This window comes from Mustela putorius, unplaced genomic scaffold (assembly GCF_011764305.1).
Source record: "Mustela putorius furo isolate JIRA1106 unplaced genomic scaffold, ASM1176430v1.1 tig00000127_pilon_pilon_pilon, whole genome shotgun sequence".
In the NCBI taxonomy this organism is placed as follows: domain Eukaryota; kingdom Metazoa; phylum Chordata; class Mammalia; order Carnivora; family Mustelidae; genus Mustela; species Mustela putorius.
Genome location: NW_025421288.1, coordinates 8378773 through 8403026, shown reverse-complemented (window position 1 = coordinate 8403026; position 24254 = coordinate 8378773). Strand labels below are relative to the sequence as shown.

The 24254-nt window shown below is 53.7% G+C and overlaps 4 protein-coding genes and 1 long non-coding RNA gene across 12 annotated transcripts; 3 read left to right on the top strand and 2 right to left on the bottom strand.

Annotated features, from left to right (window-relative positions):
• Window positions 1–93: 93 nt before the first annotated feature.
• On the top strand, window positions 94–12216 carry BSCL2 (BSCL2 lipid droplet biogenesis associated, seipin). 6 transcript variants are annotated; one of them, XM_004770273.3, is made up of 12 exons: window positions 94–202; window positions 2441–2651; window positions 4118–4434; window positions 6226–6307; window positions 9580–9723; window positions 10478–10612; window positions 10765–10862; window positions 10995–11136; window positions 11326–11392; window positions 11541–11627; window positions 11751–11831; window positions 11972–12216. In XM_004770273.3, the coding sequence occupies exons 2-12, from the start codon at window positions 2574–2576 to the stop codon at window positions 12118–12120; spliced, it is 1380 nt and encodes a 459-aa protein (XP_004770330.2). In that variant the 5' UTR covers window positions 94–202; window positions 2441–2573; the 3' UTR covers window positions 12121–12216. The 6 variants fall into 6 exon arrangements, with proteins under 6 accessions (XP_004770330.2, XP_004770331.2, XP_004770329.2 ...); XM_004770274.3 differs by having other exon boundaries at window positions 113–546; window positions 11547–11627; XM_004770272.3 differs by having other exon boundaries at window positions 114–546.
• GNG3 lies at window positions 487–2114 on the bottom strand. The gene is made up of 3 exons (XR_001176133.2): window positions 1834–2114; window positions 1318–1417; window positions 487–1038 (listed from the first exon to the last, which is right to left on the bottom strand). It is a non-coding gene; the product is annotated as a G protein subunit gamma 3 (long non-coding RNA).
• A 132-nt stretch (window positions 12217–12348) lies between the features above and the next one.
• LRRN4CL (LRRN4 C-terminal like) lies at window positions 12349–15123 on the top strand. 2 transcript variants are annotated; one of them, XM_004770280.3, is made up of 2 exons: window positions 12349–13059; window positions 13628–15123. In XM_004770280.3, the coding sequence occupies exon 2, from the start codon at window positions 13633–13635 to the stop codon at window positions 14344–14346; it is 714 nt and encodes a 237-aa protein (XP_004770337.1). In that variant the 5' UTR covers window positions 12349–13059; window positions 13628–13632; the 3' UTR covers window positions 14347–15123. The 2 variants fall into 2 exon arrangements, with proteins under 2 accessions (XP_004770337.1, XP_004770336.1); XM_004770279.3 differs by having other exon boundaries at window positions 12349–13076.
• A 2330-nt stretch (window positions 15124–17453) lies between these two features.
• UBXN1 (UBX domain protein 1) lies at window positions 17454–20357 on the top strand. Of its 2 annotated transcripts, none has more exons than XM_045063641.1 (10): window positions 17454–17610; window positions 17719–17806; window positions 17946–17999; window positions 18088–18182; window positions 18279–18348; window positions 18570–18761; window positions 18856–18907; window positions 19057–19170; window positions 19862–20054; window positions 20217–20357. In XM_045063641.1, exons 2-10 carry the CDS (start codon window positions 17748–17750, stop codon window positions 20264–20266), a joined length of 879 nt encoding a protein of 292 aa, XP_044919576.1. In that variant the 5' UTR covers window positions 17454–17610; window positions 17719–17747; the 3' UTR covers window positions 20267–20357. The 2 variants fall into 2 exon arrangements, with proteins under 2 accessions (XP_044919576.1, XP_044919570.1); XM_045063635.1 differs by having other exon boundaries at window positions 18088–18194.
• Window positions 20358–22775: 2418 nt separating this feature from the next.
• Window positions 22776–23857, bottom strand: LOC101689574 (ubiquinol-cytochrome-c reductase complex assembly factor 3). Its single transcript, XM_004770283.3, has 2 exons — window positions 23646–23857; window positions 22776–23559 (listed from the first exon to the last, which is right to left on the bottom strand). The coding sequence occupies exons 1-2, from the start codon at window positions 23763–23765 to the stop codon at window positions 23410–23412; spliced, it is 270 nt and encodes an 89-aa protein (XP_004770340.1). The 5' UTR covers window positions 23766–23857; the 3' UTR covers window positions 22776–23409.
• Between the last annotated feature and the right edge of the window lie 397 nt (window positions 23858–24254).

Sequence of the window (24254 nt, the reverse complement as noted above, 5' to 3'; positions counted from 1 at the left end):
AAACCCAGTGACGTGAGGCTGCCATATTGGCGCTAGTCCCATGGCGGTGGCCATCTTGGAAAGGGGCCCGCTGTGGGCGCGGCCATCTTAGAAGTAAAACCGGCCCCTTCGCAGGAATTGGAGCCGCGCTCCTCCCCTCCGTTCCAGAGTTCCTGCGGTCTGCGAATGCTCTCGGAATCCCTCCCTAGATCTCCCCTGTTCGGTCTGTTTTCATTTTCGCTTGTGTTCAGTGCTTGCGCGCGCGCGTGTGCGTGTGTGAGTGCTCTCCGTAGCCTCTGAGTGTCTGTTGTAACTTAGTTCTTCCACTTGAGACGCTCTCTCGCGCCCGCCATCCCCGCCATCCCGGCGATCTCCGATCCTAGACAATGTCTAACCTGATTTGACTGGCCCTATTCCTGGGGTATGCCAAGCCTTCCACCTGCCGCACACACTCCCAGATCTACAGACTGATGGTCCTCTCCCCCAAGAACTCTAACACAGGAGCTGTCCTCTGAGACTCTGGATGACTTTATTCTTCAAATGGCTTTACCCTTCTCATAGCTGCAGGTGAGACTGAGAGCAAGCACCCGGTCCATTCCTCGGCCCATCCCTCGGCCCATCCCTCTCTCCATTATCTGAGCGGGTCACAGAGAGAAGCCGGCAGGACGCTGGCAGAGTCTGAACGGCCGTTCTGGGGATGGAGCTAAGGGGGCCCTGGGTCAGGGGCTACTTGGGGTCCTCCGCAGTGGGCGAGGAAATGGGGTCGACAGATCGGTGACGGAGACCTTTGTGCTTCAGATAACCTCATGGGGCTGGACAAGGGCTAGGGATGGGGATGCAGGGACCCTCAGGGGCTCACGACAGTTACTGACCTAAGGAAGGGTCTAGGAGAGGGAAAGGTGAAGAGCTTGTGCCGAGGGACAGGGCAACTCAGAGGAGGGCGCAGAAGAACTTCTTCTCCCGGAAGGGGTTCTCCGAAGTGGGCACAGGGGTGATGAGGGGATCCTCACAGGCGTGGGCATCACAGTAAGTCATCAAGTCTGCTGCTGCCTTGGACACCTGGGGCACAGCCAGGAGGGGAGTTGTTAGCCAGAGCCTCTGAGAGGGAGCCGCCTCCCTCCCCAAATGGGTTATCTTCTGCCACCCCTAGGGCTTCTTCAGACAGTATTCGCCTCCCTCATCCCCCACAGAGGCCAGAGGACAGCTGTCCTTCCAGAGCCAGAGACTCCTCCCCTGAGGGCAGGCAGTCCAGGAAAGAAAACATCTATCTTAGCCTGAGATTTGGGGACCTACAACACAACTAACTGGGCCAACTAATGGGACCCAGGGTCTGCCCACCTTTATCCGGCACAAGCTGGCTTCAATCTTAAGCTGTTCCACCATCTTGCGGGCTTGCCCAATACTCATAGTGCTGTTCACAGGGGTCTCCCCTTTCATCCTGGAGAAAAGAGAGGGATAGCTCAGACCATGATGTGGGGCGTGCGGGGCCGCATAATCTCATCTGAAGACCCCTCCTTCGTGCTCCTTTTTCATCAATCTTTACAAGACTGGGGTCATGTGTCCCAGTATTTTGTTCTCTTATCCTCATCCTCTAGCGTTCTTTCCCATCCCTGTCTTCCTGGGCCAAGGAAATGGAGACGGTGGGATGAAATGCCACCCAAACCCCCCTACGGCCTGGGCCACGGATCATTAGACATAAAAATGGTTTAAGGCTTTTCAGCCCTTCCAGCCATGTGTGTTCCCAGCTCTGAAAGCCTCCACCAGAAAAAGCCCCGCCCTGATGAGGACTCGTAACCCCCCTCTCCCTGCCCCCTTGAGCCCCAGGGGGAGAAAAGCAGGATGCTCCCTACTCACCTGAGGCCACAGGCAGCAACAGCCCTGGGGAGTAGTCAGTGGGGTGCACAAAAGCTGCCTGAGATGGGTGCCCCACCTTGCAGGGAGTTGCAGCTGAAAAGATCTGCGGCAGCAGCAGAAGCAGCTGATACAAAGAAGTCCACTGGGGAGGTCAGGTCAGAGGTCTGCCTGGGGCTAGTCCCAGTTCCGGCAGCTCAGGCACTGCCCAGACGCTGGTACCTGAAGGATGAAGGATGCTAGAAGGAGCTGCTCAGATCCTGGAGCATACCAACTGCCGGACCAGTGGGGGAGCCTGGCTGGTGACTGCAGCCCCTACGCACACCCCCACTGTGAACTGTCTCATTAGCTGCCCTTCCCCCAATGCAGGCATTCTGAATCCAGACTAGGAGGAACCTGGAAAGAGCAGAGGCCCAGGCCAACTCCCCCCCCACCCCCTTAAATGGGGTGGTCTGGACCTGTGACATCGCCTGCTGTGGAGTCTGTACTGGCTGCGGGGGGGACCCTGCTCATTTGAAAATCTGACATCAGCTGGGCAGTCGCCCCCCTTCTCCCTCCTCCCTCTGCTCTGACATAGCATGTAGTACCTGAATCTTCTTTTCTTTCCCAGGGACCCTCCATTCCCTATATCCAGGAAAATGTGATGAGCGACAGGTATGAGCTTCTAGATCACCAGCCACTTCATGTTCTAGCCACAAGTGACTCGAGTGGAAGATCCAGGGGCAACAAGGTTCATTAGGAAGATGCCTAAAGAACAAGGAGAAGAAGCTGGGGGAAAAGAGGTGTGCAGATACCAGATCAAAGAATCGGACAAAGAAGAGGTAGGGGACACTGTGGGGAAAGTCTTCGGATGTTTCTTGAACTATATGAGCTTCCAGGGTGGGTTTTGGAGTGTGGGTATTGGTTTGAGAGATTACATCCCAGGCCTGCAGGGTTGTGGCTGGCGTTCCAGGGAATGTGAAGATGGACACAGTATTAACCTTCCCCTCTGAGGAATCTTATCTGGGGTGAATAGTCATATACAAAATAGAAGGTACCGCCTGCTAAGATCTAGTGTACATAACGCGCTGCGGGGATCCTGAGGGAGAGTCCAGTTAGGGTCCGAGGAGGTCGGTTGCGTTCTAAATTGCTGGAGACAAAACACGGAGCTGAAATGCTGTCACTCTTGTGATAGGGGCCAGCCGGCCGGCCGGCCAGCAGGGCTCTCTGCCTCGGACGCCTGCGGGTCCAAGGAGCTGTGGGCGATAAAAGTGGGCGACAGCTGGGTGCCTTCTCCTCTCCCCCTTTGCGGGGGGTTTAGATGGCCGGTGGTGAAGGTGTGGGTGGAGGGCCCCGACTGCGGCCTCGAGGGGCGGCCTGAGGGGGATGCTGCTGACTCATAGCCTGCCCTGGGCCTTATCTTGAGGCCTGGAGGGAGGCGCCTGTCCTCTCGGGTCTGGGAGGGGGACGGCAGGGAGGGGACAGTACGCAGTGCTCGGAGGTGGGAAACCCGCAGCCCGGCAGGCCCCGCCCCTTGCGCCGGGCCCCGCCCTGGAGTGAGGTCCGGCTCCGCCAGGCCATAGAGGCGGCCGGCGGAAGGGGGCGGGGCTTCCGCGGGAGGCGGAAGTCCCCTCTCGCCGTTGCCCCAGCCTCCGCGAGCTGGTGAGTCTGCAGAGCCCTGGCGGCCGGCGAGCCGCTGGTTTCCTCGCTGGCGCGGTTAGGTCGGGGCTCCCGGCGCCGCGCCCACCGCCAGCCGGAGTCAGGTGCTGGCGGGGAGTGCAGGACGCCCTGCCGGGCGTGGGGCTCGGCCCTGGCGGGGAGCGAGCGCAGCTCTGGGAGAAGAGGAGGAACTCGGGAGGCACTTGTGAGCGCGCTTGGGCTGTTGGCTTTGAGTGCGGCTGTACGGCCCTAGGCAAGTCGCGCATTCTGTCGGTGCAGCCACCTCGCAGTGTGGACTCGGTGTCATCGTGTGTGTAGAAGCTTTTTAAGGTGCTCATCCTCTCTGTGTTGTGTGTTGTTATGAATGAGTATCCCGGGGGCCGGTCCCAGACTCGGGTGCCCAGAAGCCAAGTTCAGCTGAGGTGTTGGGGCAGTGGGGTTAAAGAAAGCACAGTGAAGGAAATAATTGGGAAATAAGGGATAATTGGTTGAGAAACGCAGTCATCTGGAGAAAAGCCATATGAAAACGAAGTCTTGGCTGTGTTCTGCTCTCTCTAGTTCCTCCAAGCCAGTCCAGTAAGCTTGTCCTTCCTGTCCCCACCTCCCCTGGGAAAAGAGCCATTCTTTCCCCCTCTCTGTCTTTTTCCAGGAACCACCAGCTGCTTCATCCCATGGCCAGGGGTGGCGTCCAGGTGGCAGAGCAGCTAGGAACTCAAGGCCTGAACCTGGGGCCAGACACTCTGCACTCCCTGCCATGGTCAATGACCCACCATTACCTGCCTTACTGTGGGCCCAGGAAGTGGGCCACGTCTTGGCAGGTCGTGCCCGCAAGCTGCTGCTACAGTTTGGGGTGCTCTTCTGTACCATCCTCCTCCTGCTCTGGGTGTCTGTCTTCCTCTATGGCTCCTTCTACTATTCCTACATGCCCACAATCAGCCACCTCAGCCCCGTGCATTTCTACTACAGGTGAGAGGAGTCTTCTACCAAAGTAGAGGGATTCTTTGAGAGAATTGCTGTCAGAGCACTTAGTGCTTATTCAGGTCAACCCCTCATTTACAGAGGAGAAGATTCGAGCCCAGTGTGTTTATATGACTTCTTACCTTTCACAGCCCAAGGCTGAAGAAGCTTTGGGTTGGTAGGGCTCTAAGATCCTAGTTCTGCCTCTGGTTGCTGATATTTGTTCAAAAGAAGAAGAAGAAAATCCCCCTTTTAGACTGTCACTGTGAGGATCAGTTCTGTTTGGGTTGGGTCAGATCTCTCTTGGGGCCACTGTAGACCTCTTAAGCAACCAGATCCCATAGGTCATCTCAGAACTCAACTTGGCCTTCAGCAGAGAAGGTATTACAAAAGCCTCAGGTTGCCTTGTACATTACTTTCATCCACTCCCAATAATGCCACAGATTATGGAAACACAAGGGAACAGGGTACACAAAGTCCCAGAGTCCTGCTTCTTACCTGGAACCTCAGTTCCTTCTGATTTTACAGAGTTTGCCAAATTCTCCCCCTTTCGCTTAACAGTGGCAATAGGACCAGTGAAGAGATGCTGGTTGGGGCATTCTTAACAATGGTCCAAAGTTAATTTTTTTTTTTTCCTGTCTTGAGTCCCTGATTATGAACTGTGCTTTCTAAGTCAAAGCTGCTTAAACTTTCAGGAGGCATGATCTCATGAAAACTCTGGGCCTTCTGCTGTAAAAACATGTTTGCACTGGGGTACCTGGATGGCTCAGTTGGTAGGGCACATGACTCTGACTCTTATTCTTAGGGTCATGAATTAAGACTCATGTTGGATGTAGACCTTACTAAAATATATATACACACAAACACACACACACATAAAGGTTTGCCCATGTATAATTTTTGTTACAAGTTGAGATTTGTGAACCTCTTAAAAACCATGTATGGGGGTGCCTGGGTGGCTTAGTCAGTTAAGTGTCAGCCTTCAGCTCAGGTCATGATCCTGGAGTTTCAGGATTGAGCCTTGTGTTGGCCTCTGCACTCAGCAGGGAGCCAGCTTCTCTCTCTCCCTCTCGCTTCCTAGCTCTCAAATAAATAAAATCTTTAAAAGAAAAAAAGGAAAAAAAAAAGAAGAAAAGAAAAAAAGACCATCTTTGGATTCTTTGGGATTTTCCCAAACTAGGCTCCGGACCAGAACTACTGAATCTGGGGATATAGGACCTAGGAATCTCCTTTTTTTGTTTAATTTTTTTATTTAATTAAAAAAATTTTTTTTTTGAGAGAGAGTGAGCACACATGCACCCATGAGTTGGTGGGGAGGTCCAGAGGGAAACAGAGAGAGAGAGAGAGAGAATCCCAAGCAGGCTCCACGCCCAGCAGGGAGCCCAACACAAGGCTTGATCCGAGGACCCCAAGTTCATGACCTGAGCAGAAATCAAGAGTTGGACATTTAACCGATTGAGCCACCCAGGTGTCCCCAAGAATCTGCATTTTTATCAAGCTCTCCCCAAGTGAATCTTAAGCACTTCAATCTGAAACTGTTCAACTAGGGGTTCACTGCATCCCGTGTAAGACTTTCCACTGTAACGAGAGGAAATGAGCTGAAGTAGCACGAAGAGAATGAAAACTGTTCAGGTGTCTTGAATCTCCTGGCTGCATTTCTTTTCCGTCTCTCTCTGACAGAAGGGTACCTGTTCTGGAAGAAGGGATGGGGGACAAGAGGGAGCCGTAGGGGGCCAAGGAGGTGTGCGGACAGGTAAGGCAGACTCTGTAACTCAGTGGAGTATCCCCATTCTCATCTAGGACTGACTGTGACTCCTCCTCGTCCTTACTCTGCTCCTTCCCTGTTGCCAATGTCTCGCTGGCTAAGGGTGGACGTGATCGGGTGAGTATGGGAGCGGAAGAGAGGTTTCATGAGACCTTTAGAGACTTGAAATCGGAGGGATTGAGAAAGACCTGACGAGCAGAACTTGAGCAGTAGAGACTCAAGAGGAGGGCTCTCAAGGAGAGGGAGGTTAAAGAAAAAGTCTGAATCGCATGGATGATTTCCTGCCACAGATGATAGCAGTGCCCTTCTCAGATCTTTTCAAACAGGCTGTACCTACTAGATAAGAGGTGTTCTAGACCTCAGTGAGCCAATCAGCTATTTCCCTGGACGAGGCTGCAGTCCACCCAGGAGTTTTGAAAGCCTGTATGTGAGGTTAGGAAACTCTTGACATATGTGTGTGATGTGCATCAGAGAGCACTGTACCAGGGGATGGGCCAGAGGCCAGTAGGGCTTTAGCAAACCCCGAAGCCCTGGGAGATGCAGAGTGGGAATGCATGTGTTTGTAATAGGCAAGCTGCTGGAGGCTCTCGGAAGAGAGGAGGACCCCGGCGTGCTTCAGAGGACCGTAGGAGCATCCATATCGTTTTTCTGAGTTGTTAGCAACATAACTCGTAGTAATTAGTGGCCACGTGTACTAAGAATTTTTAAATCCTCTGAAAAAAAAATTTTTTTTTTAAGTGGTTCATGGGAGGACACTTCCTGACAAAGGATAGATCTACATGGTCACTCTGGAGGGAGGAGTGTGAGCTCTAGCATCTGGGGGACCCTGGGATTGGTGTTTGGACCGGCCTTGTTTGGCAGTACAAATAGCCGGCTGTGTGTGTCCTGTGACCTCTTCCACTGGACCAGGAGGTAGCCAGACACTGTCAGGAAGTCTTAGCAGGTCCAGATGAGTTGAGACCCCAGGGGACGTTGTGATGTGGAAGGTTGGATATTGTGAGGCAGAGAGTCATCCTTTTGTTTTATTTATTTATTTGTTTGTTTGTTTATTTATTTATTTTGAGGTGGTGGGAGCTGAGGGAGAGAAAGAGAATCTTAAGCAGGCTCCATGCCCAGCTCAGACCCTGATGAAGGGCCTCGATCCTACCACCCTGAGATGACCTGAGCTGAAATCAAGTCGGGCGCCCCCAGATTAATTGTTTAATCCGGCTACTGAGAAAAGGAGTTTGGAGAGTATTACAGAATCTTCAGTGAAGACATTGATTTGATGTACTTTTATAGCTAAAAATAATAATAAATAGACTGTGTTGAGAAGGAGCTAGAAACAAACCACAGTACATCTGCGCTGAAATGGTGCCTACAGTTGTGTGGCTGCGTGGTGCGGCGATCCTGCTGGTGACTCGGGGAGCCTGAAACAATTGGGTGTGAAGCTGCCGGATGAGGAAGGGAAAGGTGCAGGGCGAGGGGAGAGCCAGTGGCAGGGACGCCGATCAGGGTGGTCCCTGATAATTAAAGTAGGTTAATCATTTTGTCCATTTACAGGGAACCTTTAGGAAGGAAGGAACAGAATAAATAGCATGTATGTATGTTATGTGTAACACTTTGCTAGAAGTAGAAGCTGGGGTCCTGCTTTCAAGGAGGTCGCAGGATTGATGGAGAAATTGATACATCGCATTAAGTAGCCAAGTGGAAGGTACAGCTTCCACATTTCAGAAGAATTTGAGAGATCAGTATGAAACTGGTGATGGCGAGGCTCAGAGTGGATCTTAGAAGGAAGGGTGGACGTTGTGTCGGAATGGGGGAACAGAAGGACAGTCTGCCCATCCGATGTGCACAAAGGCACAGAGTCATTCACAAGAATGTGGTGGTCAATTTCCTGGGTCCCATTGGAGGCGATGATGTGTTTTAGCCAGAATTACTGGTTCAAAAACCTATGTTAAAACAGCTTTGTTGAGAAAAAACTCACATACCATACAATTCACCCGTATAAGATGTATAGTTGAGTCAGAAACTCCTGCCGATTAGCTAATAGTCCCCATTTTCCTCCACCTCACCCAGAGAGCTACCTGTGAAAATGTTCCAGGGACACCTGGGTGACTCAGTCAGTCAAGCATCCGACTAGATTTCAGCCCAGGTCATGACCCTGAGAAGGGTTGTGAGAGATGGAGCCCCACAGCGGCCTACATGCTTGGTGTGGAACCTGTTTCATCTCTCCTCCTCCCCCTGTGGCCCTCCCCCACCCTAAAAAAATGTTTCCAAGAATTCGGTGAGGCCACCAGCTTCCTCTGGCCTCTTCCAGGGCCTAGAGTCTCATAGAATCCTTTTTTTTTTTTTTTAAGATTTATTTATTTATTTATTTGACAGACGGATCCCAAGTAGGCAGAGGCAGGCAGAGAGAGAGGGGAGGAAGCAGGCTCCCTGCTGGGCAGAGAGCCCGATGTGGGGCTCGATCCCAGGACCCTGGGATCACGACCTGAGCCAAAGGCAGAGGCTTTAACCCACTGAGCCACCCAGGCGCCCCTGGAATCCATTTTTTTAAAAGAGATAGTTCATTTTGGAAATAAGAACCCGTACAGAGAAAGACTCTAATCAGTGACTTTCCACCTTTTACCCTAGTGATAGTGCTCAAAGCACCCTTAGCCACGTCTGGATTGGGGGGTGGTTCACGATGGGCTTTTTCTTTTTTTTTTAAATCCATTCCCTTTGTTTAAAAACAAAAGCTTTACTCTTGCCCCTGTGATTCTTGTGTACCATCCGGAAGGAGGTGATGCTTGGATAAGAATAGTTGAACAAAAAATTAGAAGAATAGAGGACCAGTCAGGAAAAACCTGAGTATGTTTGGTGGCAAATCTTGAACCTTTGGAGGTTAATCCCAGTGAAGAAACCTTCCCACTAGGAGCCTCAGGGTTCTATCCACAGAAGCAAGGTAAGGGACCCAGAGTGACATAAAGCTGATGTGGAGCGACAGTGACCGAGAAGGGATGGCTTGGGAGTTGATGCACACTGCTGTCACTTGGTTAATTAATAGTGGAAGGGAAAGCAGGCTGGGCCCAGGGGATGGCCTCACGGGGACAGGGCTGAGTCACACATGGCCCAGTTGGCAACAGGACGGTTCACTTTTGGGGAAAAAAAAAAAAAAAGTGACACAGCCTTTCTCAGAACAGAGCTGGTTTCAGCCAAGTCACAGGATGCTGATCTCAGAAGTGGGAGGGTCCCGGCCGCCACAAGGGGGCAGCACCTTCGTGGGATGAGAGACTGAGCGGCCTCCTGCGCTAGGCAAGGGCAGGGCGGCTGGTGGTGGCCGAGTTTGAAGGGGTGAGGGGAGGTGAACAGAGCACCATCTAAAAAAATAAAATTTTCTGAAATGAGATGGGGGCTGCCTTGGGCAGGTGCTGATGTATGGACAGCCGTACCGTGTTACCTTAGAGCTTGAGCTGCCAGAGTCCCGTGTGAATCAAGATCTAGGCATGTTCTTAGTGACCATTTCATGCTACACCAGAGGTGGCCGGATCATCTCCACTTCTTCACGCTCCGTAAGTGTTCCTGGCCTGTCTGGGAGGGTGCGGAGCTGACAACAGGGGTCAGAACATCTGGGTAGGGCTTCAGGAGAAAATGTCCCAGCTCAGAGGTCACGGACTCCTCACAATGGGGAAGAGGAGTCAGTCTACCAAGCCAGATAGACACCCCACATATCTGATGAGTGTCCAGCTTTTAGAAAGGTCTGAAGAGGGGAGCCAAAATGGGCTTCTTTAGGGCCCCAAAGACCTGGAATCCTCACTCAGAAACATATGAGCCGAGAGACAGCTTCTTTAACCCTTTTAGTAGTAGTCCTGTAGCAAGACTAGACTGGATTCAGTGAAGAAATGTGCAGTGCTTATGTGCCCATAGTGGGTCCTCAATAAATATTAAGACCCCATTCTTACGTAAGTTGTCAACAGAGCCACACGATGAAACAAATCTCTGAATGTCTTCATGGAGAAAAAAGCTTCAGGTGGTGTCCTGAAACTTAGTCTCTTCTGGGTGGTCGATCTGCCTGGGGGAAGATCAGAGACTGTGTGGGGCTTAACCTGTGCAGGTTCTTAGAAGAGGGGAATGGAGACATGGTCGGGCAGGGCAGACCTGTCACTCGGGCAGCTGGGATGGTTCGGCCAAGGGTGGGGGATCGTGGTAGGAGGTGAAAATGAGAGAGCAGCCGGCTTCACAGACGGCTCAGGAGGCTCGGTTTTGGGGGGTGGGTTGGGCTGCGGGGGGTACCTGTCCCCAGCCTCTCCCTTCTGGCCCCGGCAGGTGATGCTGCATTACCGCTCAGACCTGCTCCAGATGCTTGACACGCTGGTCTTCTCCAGCCTCCTGCTGTTTGGCTTTGCAGAGCAGAAGCAGCTCCTGGAGGTGGAGCTCTACCCAGAGTACAGGGAGAACTCGGTGAGGGGTGAAGGAAGACTAGGCACCGCTCCCCCCAGGAGCCCACAGTCCCACCTGCCGAGCCTGCCGGGAGGGGGCATCGGGTTGGGCTGGGAAGAGTGACAGACACCAGAGGAACGTGCCCTGACACGCCTCCCCGGTCCCATCCCCAGTACGTGCCGACCACCGGAGCGATCATCGAGATCCACAGCAAGCGCATCCAGATGTACGGGGCCTCGCTCCGCATCCATGCCCACTTCACCGGGCTCAGGTGAGGGTGCGCCGATGCCGGCGCGAGGGAGGCTGTGCTCAAGTGCCACTGGCTTGCGTTTTCCTAGAACCAGTTCCTGGGAAGTGAGGAGACTGGTGCTGTCCGCTCACTGCCACCTACCTCTGGCCCCAGGTACCTGCTGTACAACTTCCCGATGACCTGCGCCTTCATCGGCGTCGCCAGCAACTTCACCTTCCTCAGCGTCATTGTCCTCTTCAGCTACATGCAGTGGGTGTGGGGGAGCATTTGGCCCCGACACCGCTTCTCTTTGCAGGTCACAGAGGACCTCCTTCCCCTCCCCTCCCCTCCCCTCCCCTCCCCTCCACTCCAAGATCCTCCTTTGAGGAGCGGGCTGGGGCGTGGCCAAGGGCTGGGGCGTGGCCAAGGGCTGGGGCGTGGCCAAGGGCTGGGGAGCAGCGGGGTCCCAGACCAGCCTTGCTGCTCACTAGTTTGTCCCGCACAGGTGAACGTCCGGAAACGAGACGGTTCGCGGAAGGCAGTGCAGCAGCGGATCTCTGCCCGGCATGCAGGTAAACATGACGGGAGGCGGGGGGCTCCTGTGTGGCCCAAGCTTTAGGCCCTCGCAGCTGAGCTGAGGGGCGGAGGACAGGTCAGAGGAGGTGAGCTTGGCCCAGGCAGCTGCGTTAGCCCCGCCCCCGTTCTCTACCCACTTTGGAGGCACAGGACCCCAAGGCCAGGAGGAGTCAACCCAGCTGTCAGACATCACAGAGGACAGCGAGAGCCCTGAAGATCCCCCAGGGGCAGGTACTGGCCACAGCTCAACCGCCCTCCCTCCGTCCCCACAAGTCCTCAGTTGTCCTGTCCGCCTCTTCTAGTCTGACCTCTGCCTTCCCTAGTCTGACCTCTGCCTTCCCCCTGTGGCTGCAGAGGGCCAGCCCCCTGAGGAGAAGAAAGCAGATCAGCAGCCCTTGAATGGAGAGGAGGAGCTGGAGCCAGAGGCCAGTGATGGTGAGGGGCCCGGGGCACGGAGGTCTGGGCGGAGTGGAGGTGGCTGGCGGGTGGGGTGGAGGTTATATTGGTGGAGGGAGAAGAGCCTTCGGTTACTTAATTTCCCATTGGGGGTTTTGTTTCTCCCTCCCCTGGTTCAGGCTCCTGGGAAGACGCAGCTTTGCTGACGGAGGCCAACCTGCCTGCTCCCGCTCCCGCCCAGGTCCCCTCCCCCATCCCTGCCCCGGAGACTCTGGGCAGCTCTGAACCTTCTGGGGACAAACAGCGCCCCACCTGCTCTAGTTCCTGAAGAGAACGGGGCAGAGTCCTCACATTCCAGTCCTTTCTCCTCTCCCCTGACTCCTTCCCCTATCCTGTGGCTCCCCCAATAAACTATTTTCATGCCGCTTGCTTGCCTGACTCCTGGAAATGGATTCAGGGCCACTTGAGAACCCCAGGTTCCCAGGGCATCCTCCCCGCCTTCCTGCATTGGAGGAGACTGTCTTGTTGGGGGGCTGCCTGCCGAGGGGGAAGGCCTCCAGACCTGGACTGCTCTAGGTACAGCTGTCTGTATTCATAGGCCTAGAAAGTCCAAGGAGAGAAAACCCATCCGGCCTACTCCATCCACGTGACTCTGGGGAGGGGGATCATTGCAGGGCGGGTCCGGAGAGCCAGGCTGCATCATTCCGGCCTCTGCACCCCTCCCTTTCTCTGTCCATTGGGAGGCAGAAGACAGGAAATGACTGCCATGGATGTGGTATGATTTTTACCAAAGCAGCATTTTGTAGCCCAGGCCTCATGCTGTCACAGCTGTTTTCTTCTCGGGTCCCAGACAGGTGGCCGTCTCTCCTCTGCGCCCCTCCTCATCCCTCCACATAGCTTGAGCCTTGTGAGTCTCGGCTCCTGGCTGCCTTCCACATTCCACTCCCATCTCGGAACCCAGGCATCCTGGCCTCCAGATGAAACAGCTGCTGTGACTCCCGGCCCCCCGCCCCCCCAATCCCTGGCCCCGTGACTCAGGCTCTCTGAAGGGACCGGCCCCGCTTCTTGGCATTCACCGGGAAAGGGGGGTGGAGGGGGCCTGGCGGGGTGGGGGCTAGGTGGTGACATCACAGTGGAAGGGTATAAAAGCTTCGAGCCAAAACAGAATTGAAATTGAGGACACTGACAAAACCTGCCCGCAAGCCTGTGCTCCCGGGGTCGCCCCAGCCTCACGCCCACAGACCACTGGTGGGAGATTTGCACCGCGGTGAGACCTCTCGGCTGGTGAGGGGCTGCTGGGGCCCTGGGGGGGGGCAGAGAGGTGAGGGTGGGCAGGGACTGGAGCTCTTTCAACAGGTGGGGAGGATGCTGAGGTCCTTAAGGTTCCCCCTCTATACCATCTCTTCTGTCTCATTTCTGTCACTTTCGGGTTTTTGTGTGTGTCTCTGACTGATAATTGTTTTACCGAGATCTTTGCTTTGGTTGACCACTGGAAATTTTCCCACCTTTCTTCTCCAGGCTGAGTAAATCATTTCCTCTTCTTTTCCCCTCCAGAACTTCGCTTATTCATTAACCATTTCTGGGCCTTCACCCATTGCCGGTCACACCCCCATCTCGCGGCAGCCCATGTGTTTGCCCCCCTCCCCCCAAAACCAAGTCCACAGCCGGTTCAGAAGTCGGTTGACAAATAAGTGTGTCTGCCCGTTCCCTCCTCTTTTCTGTTCTCTCATTGGCCCCTGCTGTGTGTCTCTGTCCCCAGAGGTTTCGTTGAGGGAGGGGGTCTAGGAGGAATGGGGTCTGGGCAGTCTTTACCTCTCCACCTCCCTCCCTTCCAGACTCCATGCCGGGCTCTCCCTGCCTTCTGTGTCTCCTGGCTGTCACCTTCTCCTTAGTTCCCAGAACGCGGCCCTTGGCCCCTCAAGATCTTATGGAAGAGGAGGAAGATGAGACGTCCCGGCCACCCCTGCCGCCTGTCCTCTGTGACTACGACAGCTGCCGGCACCTGCAGGTGCCATGCAAGGAGCTGCAGAGGGCTGGGCCCAGAGCCTGCCTGTGCCCTGGGCTCTCCAGCCCTGCCCAGCCGCCTGCCCCGCCGCGCCTAGGAGAAGTGCACGTGGTGGCCGAGGACGGAAGCGCAATGGTGCACTGGTGTGCTCCCTCCTCGCCCGTCCACCAGTACTGGTTGCTGCTTTGGGAAGACCGTGAGGCCACCTGGAAGGGGCCCCCGCTCAACTCCACGGTCCGCAGAGCAGAACTGAAAGGACTGAAGCCCGGGGGAGATTATGTCGTTTGCGTGGTGGCTGCCAACGGGGCTGGAGAAAGCAGTGTGCCTGGGACAGGTGGAGAGGGCCTCGAGGGGGTGGGTGGCCCGACTTTCGGGCCCTGCGGCAGGCTGGCCGTGCCCCCCAGACCCGTTACCCTGGTGCACACAGCCATCGGGGTGGGCACGGTGCTGGCCCTGCTGACCTGCTTAGCTCTGGTCTGGCATTTCTGCTTGCGTGAGCGCTGGGGCTGCCCCCACCGGCCGGCCTCCCAGCCTGCAGTAGGGCTCTGAAGCAGCCTGGGGGGGGCCTCTTGGGGCCCAGCTGAACCCAGGCTTGGAGAGGAGAGCTTAGCCTGGGTTTCCTGGGAGGAGGCGGCTGCTGCTGCTGCCCTGAGCAGCCCTGGGGTTGGGGGGCTGTTGAGGGGGATGCGTGGAAAGTAGAAGGCCAGGAGCCTGAGGCCCTATCTGAGTCTCAGTGCTCAGCCCCAGAACTTGTTCAGGTCCCAGACTTTCCGTCCTGCTCCAGCCTCAGGTTTGGAAAGGAGCAGGGGGGGGGGAGGTGGCAACCTTTTCCTTAGAGGACCAGATGGTAAATAACGTAGGCTTTGCAGTTCCAGACGATTAAAATCAAAGATAAAACGTAGGTACTTGTATAGCCACAGAACTGTGTAAAAACATAAAAACCATTCTTAGCTCATAGGCCTTTCCTTTTCGGATCAGGCCTGGCCGTGTTAGGCCTGTTGGCTGCAGTGAGCGGATCCTAATCCCCATCATATACCCTCAAAAGTGCCCTGTCACATTGGTGGCTTTGGTGGGCTTTTGAGAACAATTTGGGAGTTTGGGGCAAGACTACTCCCTCTTTTACCTTTCCTTTGGATATTGAAGGTGGGCACCCCTGTGTCAGAGTCCACCTGTGTCAGAAGTGGGTGGAAATGAATGACTGACATAGGGTGGAGAACCATGCTGTCTGGGGCATTTCCCAGGAAATCCAAGGATTTCCCCCACTTTCCCTCAATCTGTGTCTGCTGTATTTCCACTGTACCAACATTAAAGGAAATATAAAAGGAAGACATTTTCATTTTTCCTGACCCTTTTCATTTTCCTGTCTGCATACCTATGTCTCAGAGTAGCGTATACTTGCATATTGATCTTTAAAATTAACTGGATGTAGGGGCACCTGGGTGACTCAATCAGTTGAGTGTCTGACTCTTGGTTTCCCGCCCAGGTCATGATCTCAGGGCTGTGAGATCAAGCCCCGCACCAGGCTCTGAGCTGGGCATGGAGCCTGCCTGAGATTCTTTCTCCCTCTGTCTCTCCCCCATCCCAGGAAATAAATAAAACCTTTAAAAAAATAAAAAATAGGGGCGCCTGGGTGGCTCAGTGGGTTAAAGCCTCAGCCTTCGGCTCAGGTCATGATCTCAGGGTCCTGGGGTTGAGTCCCACATGAGGCTCCTTGCTCAGCGGGAGCTTGCCTCTCCCTCTCTGCCCTACTCCCCTGCTCATGTTTTGTCTCTCTCAAAATGAATAAATTAAAAAAAATCTTAAAAAAAAAAAAAGACATGGTATTATACAATTAAGGATTTTTTTTTTTTAATCGTTAGACCTCAGGATAGATTTAGAATATGTGTGTTCTCAGGGTGCCTGGGTGGCTCAGTGGGTTAAGCCTCTGCTTTCAGCTTCGTTCATAATCCCAGCGTCATGGAATCAAGCCCCACATCAGGCTCTCTGCTCAGCAGGGAGCCTGCTTCCCTCTCTCTCTCTCTCTCTGCCTGCCTCTCTGCCTACTTGTGATCTCTCTTTTAAATATAATCTTTAAAAAAAAAGAATGTATGTGTTCTAATACGCTTGCCATACTGTGTCCTGGTTTTATTTGCTTCCTGCATTTCCTCAGCATTTATTCATTTACAAATGAGGGGCCCCATCTCTCATTATTCAAGACATGCTCTTCGTATTCTCATTAACTCTTCACAGTCTTTCAAAAGATAGGATCACCGGGGAGGAGATGAGAAATTTGAAGTTCTAAATGGTTTGAAGCTGCAGGTAAGGAGCTGAGTTAGGATGCCCAACTCCAAAGAAGGTGCTATTCAGTCCACAATGGACAGGCAACCCAGCATAGTGGTTTAGTGACTGCATACCGCATGGTTGTGGATCCTAGCTTGGCTACTTACCAGCTTTGTGACCTTGTCTCCTTTTTCTGTGTTTCCTGTGACTAGTAATAGCATAATCGTATAGATTGTTGTGATGATTGAATAGGTCTTAGTCCCATAAGTCTCTAGTGGAGCTGGGAGGTGGGAAGGGGGTGGTCAAAGCAGAATTCCCTTAGAAAGCAAACCTTGGGGTCGGCTGGGTGGCTCAGTGGGTTAAAGCCTCTGCTTTCGGCTCTGGTCATGATCCCAGAGTCCTGGGATCAAGCCCTACACCGGGCTCTACTGCTCAGCAGGGAGCCTGCTTTCCTTCCTCTCTCTCTGCCTGCCTCTCTGCCTACTTGTGATCTCTGTCTGTCAAATAAATAAAATCTTAAAAAAAAAAAAAAAAAAAGACCGTACCATGGAAACTTGGCTAGTGCGCTGTTTCACCTCCCACCATTTGCGGCTAACTTGTGCATATTGTGAAACAGACCCTCCTGCTCTTCCAGGCCCATTGCACCTAACAGTCCCTTTGCCTGGGATGTCCCGCCTCTTCTGTGGGACTGCTTAACTCCCAGTCACTTGGGAGACGGGACCCCAGGTTTGCTTTCTTTTCTTTTCTTTCTTTCTTTCTTTTTTTTAAATTTATTTAAAAGAGAGAGAGGAGGAAGGAGGCTCCCCGCTAAGCAGAGAGCCCGATGCGGGGCTCAATCCCAGCACCCTGGGATCACGACCTGAGCAGAAGGCAGAGGCTTTAACCCACTGAGCCGCCCAGGCGCCCCTCCATGGTACAGTCTTGCCAGGCACCAAAAGGCAGTGCTTAGTTATTCTTTCTCAGAGAGGGCTCTAAACAAACAACAAATAAAACGGAGGAAACCAGCCTACTAGCACTTAAATTTCATCCTAAATGACTGGGGTGTCGGGAATTTTTAAGCAGGGAGGTGATGACAGGATCAGATAATTAATTGTGTTCTGCAAAGATGCCTTTGTCAGTGGGGCGGAGGATGGCTCAGTTCCCCGGAGAGGATGAGCTGGTGAAAGACCGTGTACATTTATTTCTATGGCTCCTCATCAACACTGCCAAATAGCATTCCAACCGGTCGACGGCTTTTACATTCCGCCCACGGGTTTCAGGGCCGCACCCCCCTTGTATCCCACCGCCGCGGGGCGTGCCAGCTTGGCTGCGGGGCGGGGGAGAGTTGGCGGGGCGGGGCGGGGCGGCGGGGGCGGGCCGTGCGCATCTGGATCCGCGAGTCGGACGCGCCGCCCACCCCGCCCGCGCCGGGTCCAGGCGGCTGGGCCCGGGCGGTGCTTTCTGGCTCTCGGCGGCACCCGTCCCCGCCCGCCTCCACGTGACCCAAACAGATCCGGGCACTTCCGTTTCCCTCGGCTTTCTTCTCGGCGGTGTCCGCTGAGGGTCCAGAGCCGGGTAAGTGAGAGAGCGCCCAGCTGGGGCGTCGCGGGCGGGACCGCGCGCGGGCCGGGGGCACCCCGCGCTGACCCCCCACCCTGCGCGGTCCTTCTCGCCCTCCCCCAGATCCCCGCGGAAGCGGCGGTGGCGGCGCCATGGCGGAGCTGACGGCTCTGGAGAGTCTCATCGAGATGGGCTTCCCCAGGGGACGCGCGTAAGGCAGCCCCTCAAACCTTGGCCCGCGGGGATCGCGGACCTGACTGGCCTTTCCCCTAGCCTGGCCTCAGGCTGCACGCCCCAGCCTGACCAGCACCATGGCTCGCGGGCGCTATTCACGGTGTTTCTGCCCCCAGGGAGAAGGCTCTGGCCCTCACAGGGAACCAGGGCATCGAGGCTGCAATGGACTGGTGAGCGCTCCGATGGGGTGGCAGGGCCTGGGGGACTTCTGGGAGGGCCAGCGTCCGTGTTAACCTCCTTCCCGACCTTCCCTGCCAGGTTGATGGAGCACGAAGACGACCCCGATGTAGACGAGCCGCTAGCGACCCCCCTTGGACATGTCCTGGGAAGGGAACCCACCTCCCCGGAGCAAGGTGGCCCTGAAGGTCCTGACTGAGGAACACCGTGTTGGTTATTCACGAGGGCTTGAGGAGGATGAACGGGCAGTAACACTGATTGCTTGTTTGTAGGAACCGGCTCTGCTGCTGGAGAAGGCAAACCCATTTTGAGTGAAGAAGAGAGACAGGAACAGACTAAGAGGTACAGTAAGGACAGTCACGTTTCTGAGGGTCACCTTCCACTTGTCCACAATACACAACTCTGATTAAAGAACCTGGAACTTAACACTCTTGGTCTGTCCTGTCTTGGCGGTTTCTTTCATCTCTCTTTGGGCACGTGTTCCCGTATTTCATCTTGAATCTGTTATAAACTCACGCGATCTGTGTCCGTCTCTTTTGAGCTCTTTCTTTTGTGCAACACAGGATGTTGGAGCTGGTGGCCCAGAAGCAGCGGGAGAGGGAAGAAAGAGAGGAGCGAGAGGCTTTGGAGCGGGAACGGCAGCGCCGGAAACAAGGGCAGGAGTTGTCAGCTGCTCGACAGCGGCTTCAGGAAGATGAGATGCGCCGGGCTGCTGAGGAGCGGAGGAGGGAAAAGGCTGAAGAGTTAGCAGCCAGGTCTGGGTGATGCGGATGTTGGATAATAGATGAGATGGGAAGCTAGGTTTGCTTTGTCAACATCTGATCTGCTTTCTTCCTGTCTGCTTTCCAGACAGAGAGTCCGGGAAAAGATTGAGAGAGACAAAGCAGAGAGAGCCAAGAAGGTAGGTGATTGGGAAGACACTGGGGTAAAGAAGTAGGTGGGCTAGTAAAAAAAATTCTCTTTCCTAGCTTTAGAGGGAAAGGATAGGCATACGATGTTCCTCTTACGAGTGGGTGAAAGCTTGACCAGTGTTTTCCTTTGTCTTCCCAGTATGGTGGGAGTGTGGGTTCTCGGCCTTCTCCACCAACAGAGCCAGGTCCTGTTCCCTCCTCTCCCAGCCAGGAGCCTCCCACCAAGCGGGAATATGACCAGTGTCGCATACAGGTACTGATTCTGATTCCTGTCTTGCTTCTGGGACCCCCTTCATTGGCCTATAAGACACCTGAATCAGAGCTTTATTCAGTTAGGTTCTCTTTGCCAAACCTTTTCCTTCTTTGTAAGTGACTTTTGAAATTCTATCTCTTCTACTTTTGGAAAGATTTCAAACTTCTCTTGACCCAGTCTTAATTTAAAACCGTATCTCTGCCTTACTCAGCAGTTACCTTTTTAGCAGTTGATGTTTTCACTTAGTTTATTACACAGCTATTTGTATGGTGGGCTATTTATGTATTTTTGTATGAACTTATCCTTGTGTTTGTTAAACTGTGAGAAAGCTGCAGTCTTAAAGCCTTAGGGAAGCAGAGTAGTGGTGGTTCATTGGCTGCTTCAGATAGTAATTATGCCGGTACAGTCTCTCTCTTTTTTTTTTTTAAGATTTATTTACTTATTTGACAGAGATCACAGGTAGGCAGAGAAGCAAGCAGAGAGAGAGGAGGAAGCAGGCTCCTGCTGAGCAGAGAGCCTGATGTGGGGCTCGATCCCGGGACCCTGGGATCATGACCTGAGCGAGGCTTTAACCCACTGAGCCACCCAGGCGCCCCTGGTTCAGTCTCTTGATGCAGTTCTTGTTTTCCTTATTTGGGCACCGCACTCAGTTTTGATGCTCACAGCACTGTATTTCTCGCTTGCCCTCCAGGTCAGGCTGCCAGATGGGACCTCACTGACCCAGACGTTCCGGGCACGGGAACAGCTCGCAGCTGTGAGGCTCTACGTGGAGCTCCACCGTGGGGAAGAACCTGGGGGAGGCCAGGACCCTGTGCAGTTGCTCAGTGGCTTCCCCCGGCGGGCCTTCTCCGAGGCGGACATGGAACGGCCTCTGCAGGAGCTGGGTATGACACCTGGGACCAGGAACAGGGGTTGGGGGCGGGAAGGGGATGCCCAAGAAAGGAAGGAATGCCAGAAGACACTTGGAGGAGATGGTGTGAGGCCAGAAATTTGGGGGGCAGAAGGCAAGGATCTTTGTGGTCAAAGCTGTCTTCTTCAATCTTCAGGACTTGTGCCTTCTGCTGTCCTCATTGTGGCCAAGAAATGTCCCAGCTGAGAGGCCTTTATCCCACCATCCCTCTCTGACCTCTTCGTCTTTGATAAAGCACTGACATCTCCTTCCTAATAAATAGACCCTGAGTTCTGTATGTGCCTGACTCCTTCCTGAATGGCTGGGAGGGACAAAATTAAGGCAGAGGAAGAAGCCAAAAGGGAAGGCATTTAGGATAGGCCCTATTTTTCATCTTGATGGTTTTTTTTGTTCTTTAAGGTTTTATTTATTTTTGTGACAGAGAGAATGAGCGTGGGGGAGAGGCAGAGGTAGAAGCAGACTCCCTAAGGAGCGGCAAGTCTAATGAGGGTATCAATTCCAGGATCCTAGAATCATGACCTGAGCCAAGGGCAGATGGTTAACCGACTGAGCCATCCAGGTGCTCCTTTTAAAAGATTTTTTAATGTATTCATTTTGAGAGAGACAGCAAGAAAACGCGCAGGGGAGGGGACAGGGGCAGAGGGAGGGGCAGAGGGAGAGGCAGGCTCCCCACGAGCAGGGAACTCCATGAGGGGCTCCATCCCAGGACCCTGAGATCACAACCTGAGTTGAAGGCAGACATTTAAAGATTTCATTTATTTGACAGACAGAGATCACAAGTAGGCAAAGGGGCAGGCAGAGAGAGAGAGGGAAACAGGCTCTCCGGTGAGCAGAGAGCCCGATGTGGGGCTGGATCCCAGGACCCTGGGATCATGACCTGAGCCAAAAGCAGAGGCTTTAACCCACTGAGCCACCCAGGGGCCCCTGAAGGCAGACACTTGACCCACTGAGCCACCCAGGTACCCCTCAACTAAAGCTTCTAACAAACTTGGTAACAATATCTGGGTTTTTTTATTTGCTTGGGAAGTTGAGAGGGGAGAATTGTTGGGGTTGGGGAGTACAATGGATAGCACTCTTTGCTCCTATAGGTAAAAAGCAGTGCATAGGCCTGAAATCCTTATTCCTATGCCTTTTTCTTTTTTCTTTTTTCACTGTCCACCTGCCCCTGCCTTGACTTCTTGAAGCAGCCAATTTACCTCTTTAGTAAAATAAGGACAATAGTACCTGTTAATTCAGATTATTGTGGGTGTTATATAATGGTGATGGGGGCTTTAGCACACTGCCTGGCACCTAATAAATTTCCAGTAACTATTAGCTACCTAAAGGGTAATTAAAAAAAAAATTATTTATTTAATACAGAACATGAGCAAGGGGGAGGGCAGAAACAGGCTCAATCCTAGGACCCTGGGATCATGACCTGAGCTGAAGGCAGAGGCTTAATGGACCGAGCCATCTAGGCCCCCTAAAAGGGTAATTTTTTTTTTAATGTAGCCATTCACAAATGGCCAGAGGAGCAATGCAGTGACCTTTGCAAGTGCATTTCCTCCTCACTAAAAAGCACTGAGTACTTACTATGCACCGCACAGTTTTAACTGCTGTATTAACTGAGATAAAAAGGCAGTTACCTGGGAATAGGTGCAAGTATGCCCTTTTAGAGACTGGGACACCAAAGCACGTGGCTTGCTGAAACCAACACAGGTAACCAACAGCAGAACCTGGGCACACCTGGGGAAGCCTGACTGTAGGGATCAGGCTCTCAACCTCCAGGCTCCCGGCTCATAGCCCCTCAGTGCTGCTGATCCCCTCACTCTAATGCTCCCTCAAAGAGCTGCTAACCTTTCCCCTCTCATTCCCAGGCTCAGAAAGAGGCCACAATTAAACTGAAGATCACACATAACAAATGTGTTTGGCTTAGGGGTTCACCATCCACCAACTGAAACAGCCCCAGTGCTGCCATCTGGGTTTGGACCTCAGTGTTATCAAGCTATACTTACTGTTCTGGCCTTTTTTCTTTTTTTCCTTCAATTGAAATCTTGCTTGGAACCACAGGATGTAAGATAGACAACAGGTGTACCTGGGTGGCTCAGCTGGTTAAGGGTCTCTTAGCCTTGGCTCAGGTCATGATCTTGGGGTTGTGAGATTGAGTCCCCCCCACTTCCCACCACCTGCACTGAGCAAAGAGTCTGCCTATGACTCCCTTTCACCCTCCCCACCAGGGTTTTTCAAATAAATTTTTTTTTATTAAAGATTTTATTTATTTGTCAGAGAGAGCACAAGCAGGGGGAGCAGCAGGCAGAGAGAGAAGGATGCGGGACTCAATTCCAGGACCCCCGGATTTCGACCTGAGCTGCAGGCAGACACTTAACTGAGCCCCCAGGCGTCCCTCAAATAAATCTTAAAACAAACAAACAAAAAAAACCCCACAGACAACAGGGAGTGAATTTGTGGACTTGGATGTGGGGTGTGACCCAAATGCCAGCTTTATTTCCTCACTTCAGTGGCATCTGCAAGAGAGCCATGACTAGATTCAGACACTGAACTACCTTGAAATCCTTGGAAGGAGAACCCCTCCCCTACCTTTATTGAAGTGATGCTCTGTGCCAAAGATGCACTTTACATTTCCAAGTTAATCTTTTTACAACAACCTTCAAGATACTTAACACCTTTTATGAAACAGCACTGAGGCTCAGAAAGGTTTTGTAATAGGCAGGACTTTAATCAAGATCTGTCTGACTTAAAGCACGCTCCTTTCGCTCAGCAATTTAAATTGGCCTCCAACGGTTCGGTAGCCACAGAAATCATCACCGCACATGCTAAATACCAACAGCCCCTCTCCAACCTCACCCAAAGTGTCCTCCATGGGCATCTACTGCTACAGGATTTTCCAGGATAGTTCTGATTTCGAGAACGTCTCCTGGTTATCACCGAAAGGCCCCTCAGACCACATGACCTGGCTTGTGTTTGGAAAACGTGGTCGTTGCAGGACCGGTGGGACTCACAGTCATCCGCGTCCCCTACACGGATCCCCAGAACACTCTAGACACAGGCGTCAGACCGCAGGGCTCACTGACCGGACGGAGGAACGTGATTTATTGGTTCCTTCAGTTAGCCACATCCCACGCCCTGGCCCGCGACGCAGGACGGACTATCAGTGCAGCGTCTGCGGGTGGCGGCGGGACGTGCTCACCCCGCAGCGGCTCCCGGGGTCTCAACGAGGCCTGGGCGCGGCATCCCGGGTCCGGACTCCCTACCGGGCCTACGGAGGAGAAAGGCCGCGCCGGACTCCTGCGCGGGAGCAAGGTGCCAGCGCCCACGAGGGAGGTCCGGGCTCACGCTGACCTCCCGCCGCCGCCGACCATCCAGTTCTTCCTCCAGGCCACGTTCTCCTGCGTGGTCGCTGCCTCCTGCAGAGTGGCCAGCACTAACTCTTTGGTTCTGGTCGCCTCGTCCCTGCGCCGCGGGTCCTGCTCGGGTATCTCCTGCGGGTAGGAAGGTTCGCCGTCCTGACCCCCCAGCCCGGGGCTCTCCGCCCGCCCGCCCCACCTCGCACCCCCGTTACTCCCACCTTCAGCATCGCCTGCTTCTTCTCCTCTCCCGGGGTCACGAGGACAAAGAGCGCGGAGCCCACGCCAGCCCCCGCGCCCAGAAGGGCACCCACGATCAGCGCTTTGCGTAAAGTCTCCATGGCCGACCGCGCCACCGGCGACGGGGCCCTCTGGAGCTTTCGCCGCCTGGAAGCCGTCCCCGGCGTCTCACTGCCTCCCGCGCAGGCTAGAGCGGCCCGCAGCGGAGACCATAGAGAAGGAGCCGGGCTAGAGAGGGCCTAGTCGGCCCAAAGCGCTTGGGTGTGAAAGGGCTGGTTTAGCGGGGGAAGTGGAGCGTGTCCCGAAGCGTTGGCATCGAGGGCCAAGCTCTGGGCTCACTGTCAGGAAATTCAAAACGGAATTGTCGGCCTGGTTGCTGTGGGGTTTGCAGTTGCCCAGTTCTGAAATTTCCAGGTCGATTCTGTGCTCTGTAGTTTCCTACAATGATTTGTGCGTTTTCAGAACAGCAGGTACTGGACAGCCAGATGCTTACACATATCAATCTACTCATCCCCTCCAAATTCCCTCAATTTATGAACAAAAACCCAAAGTCAAGTGTACTGGGTGGGGAAAAAATACTTTTTCTTTTT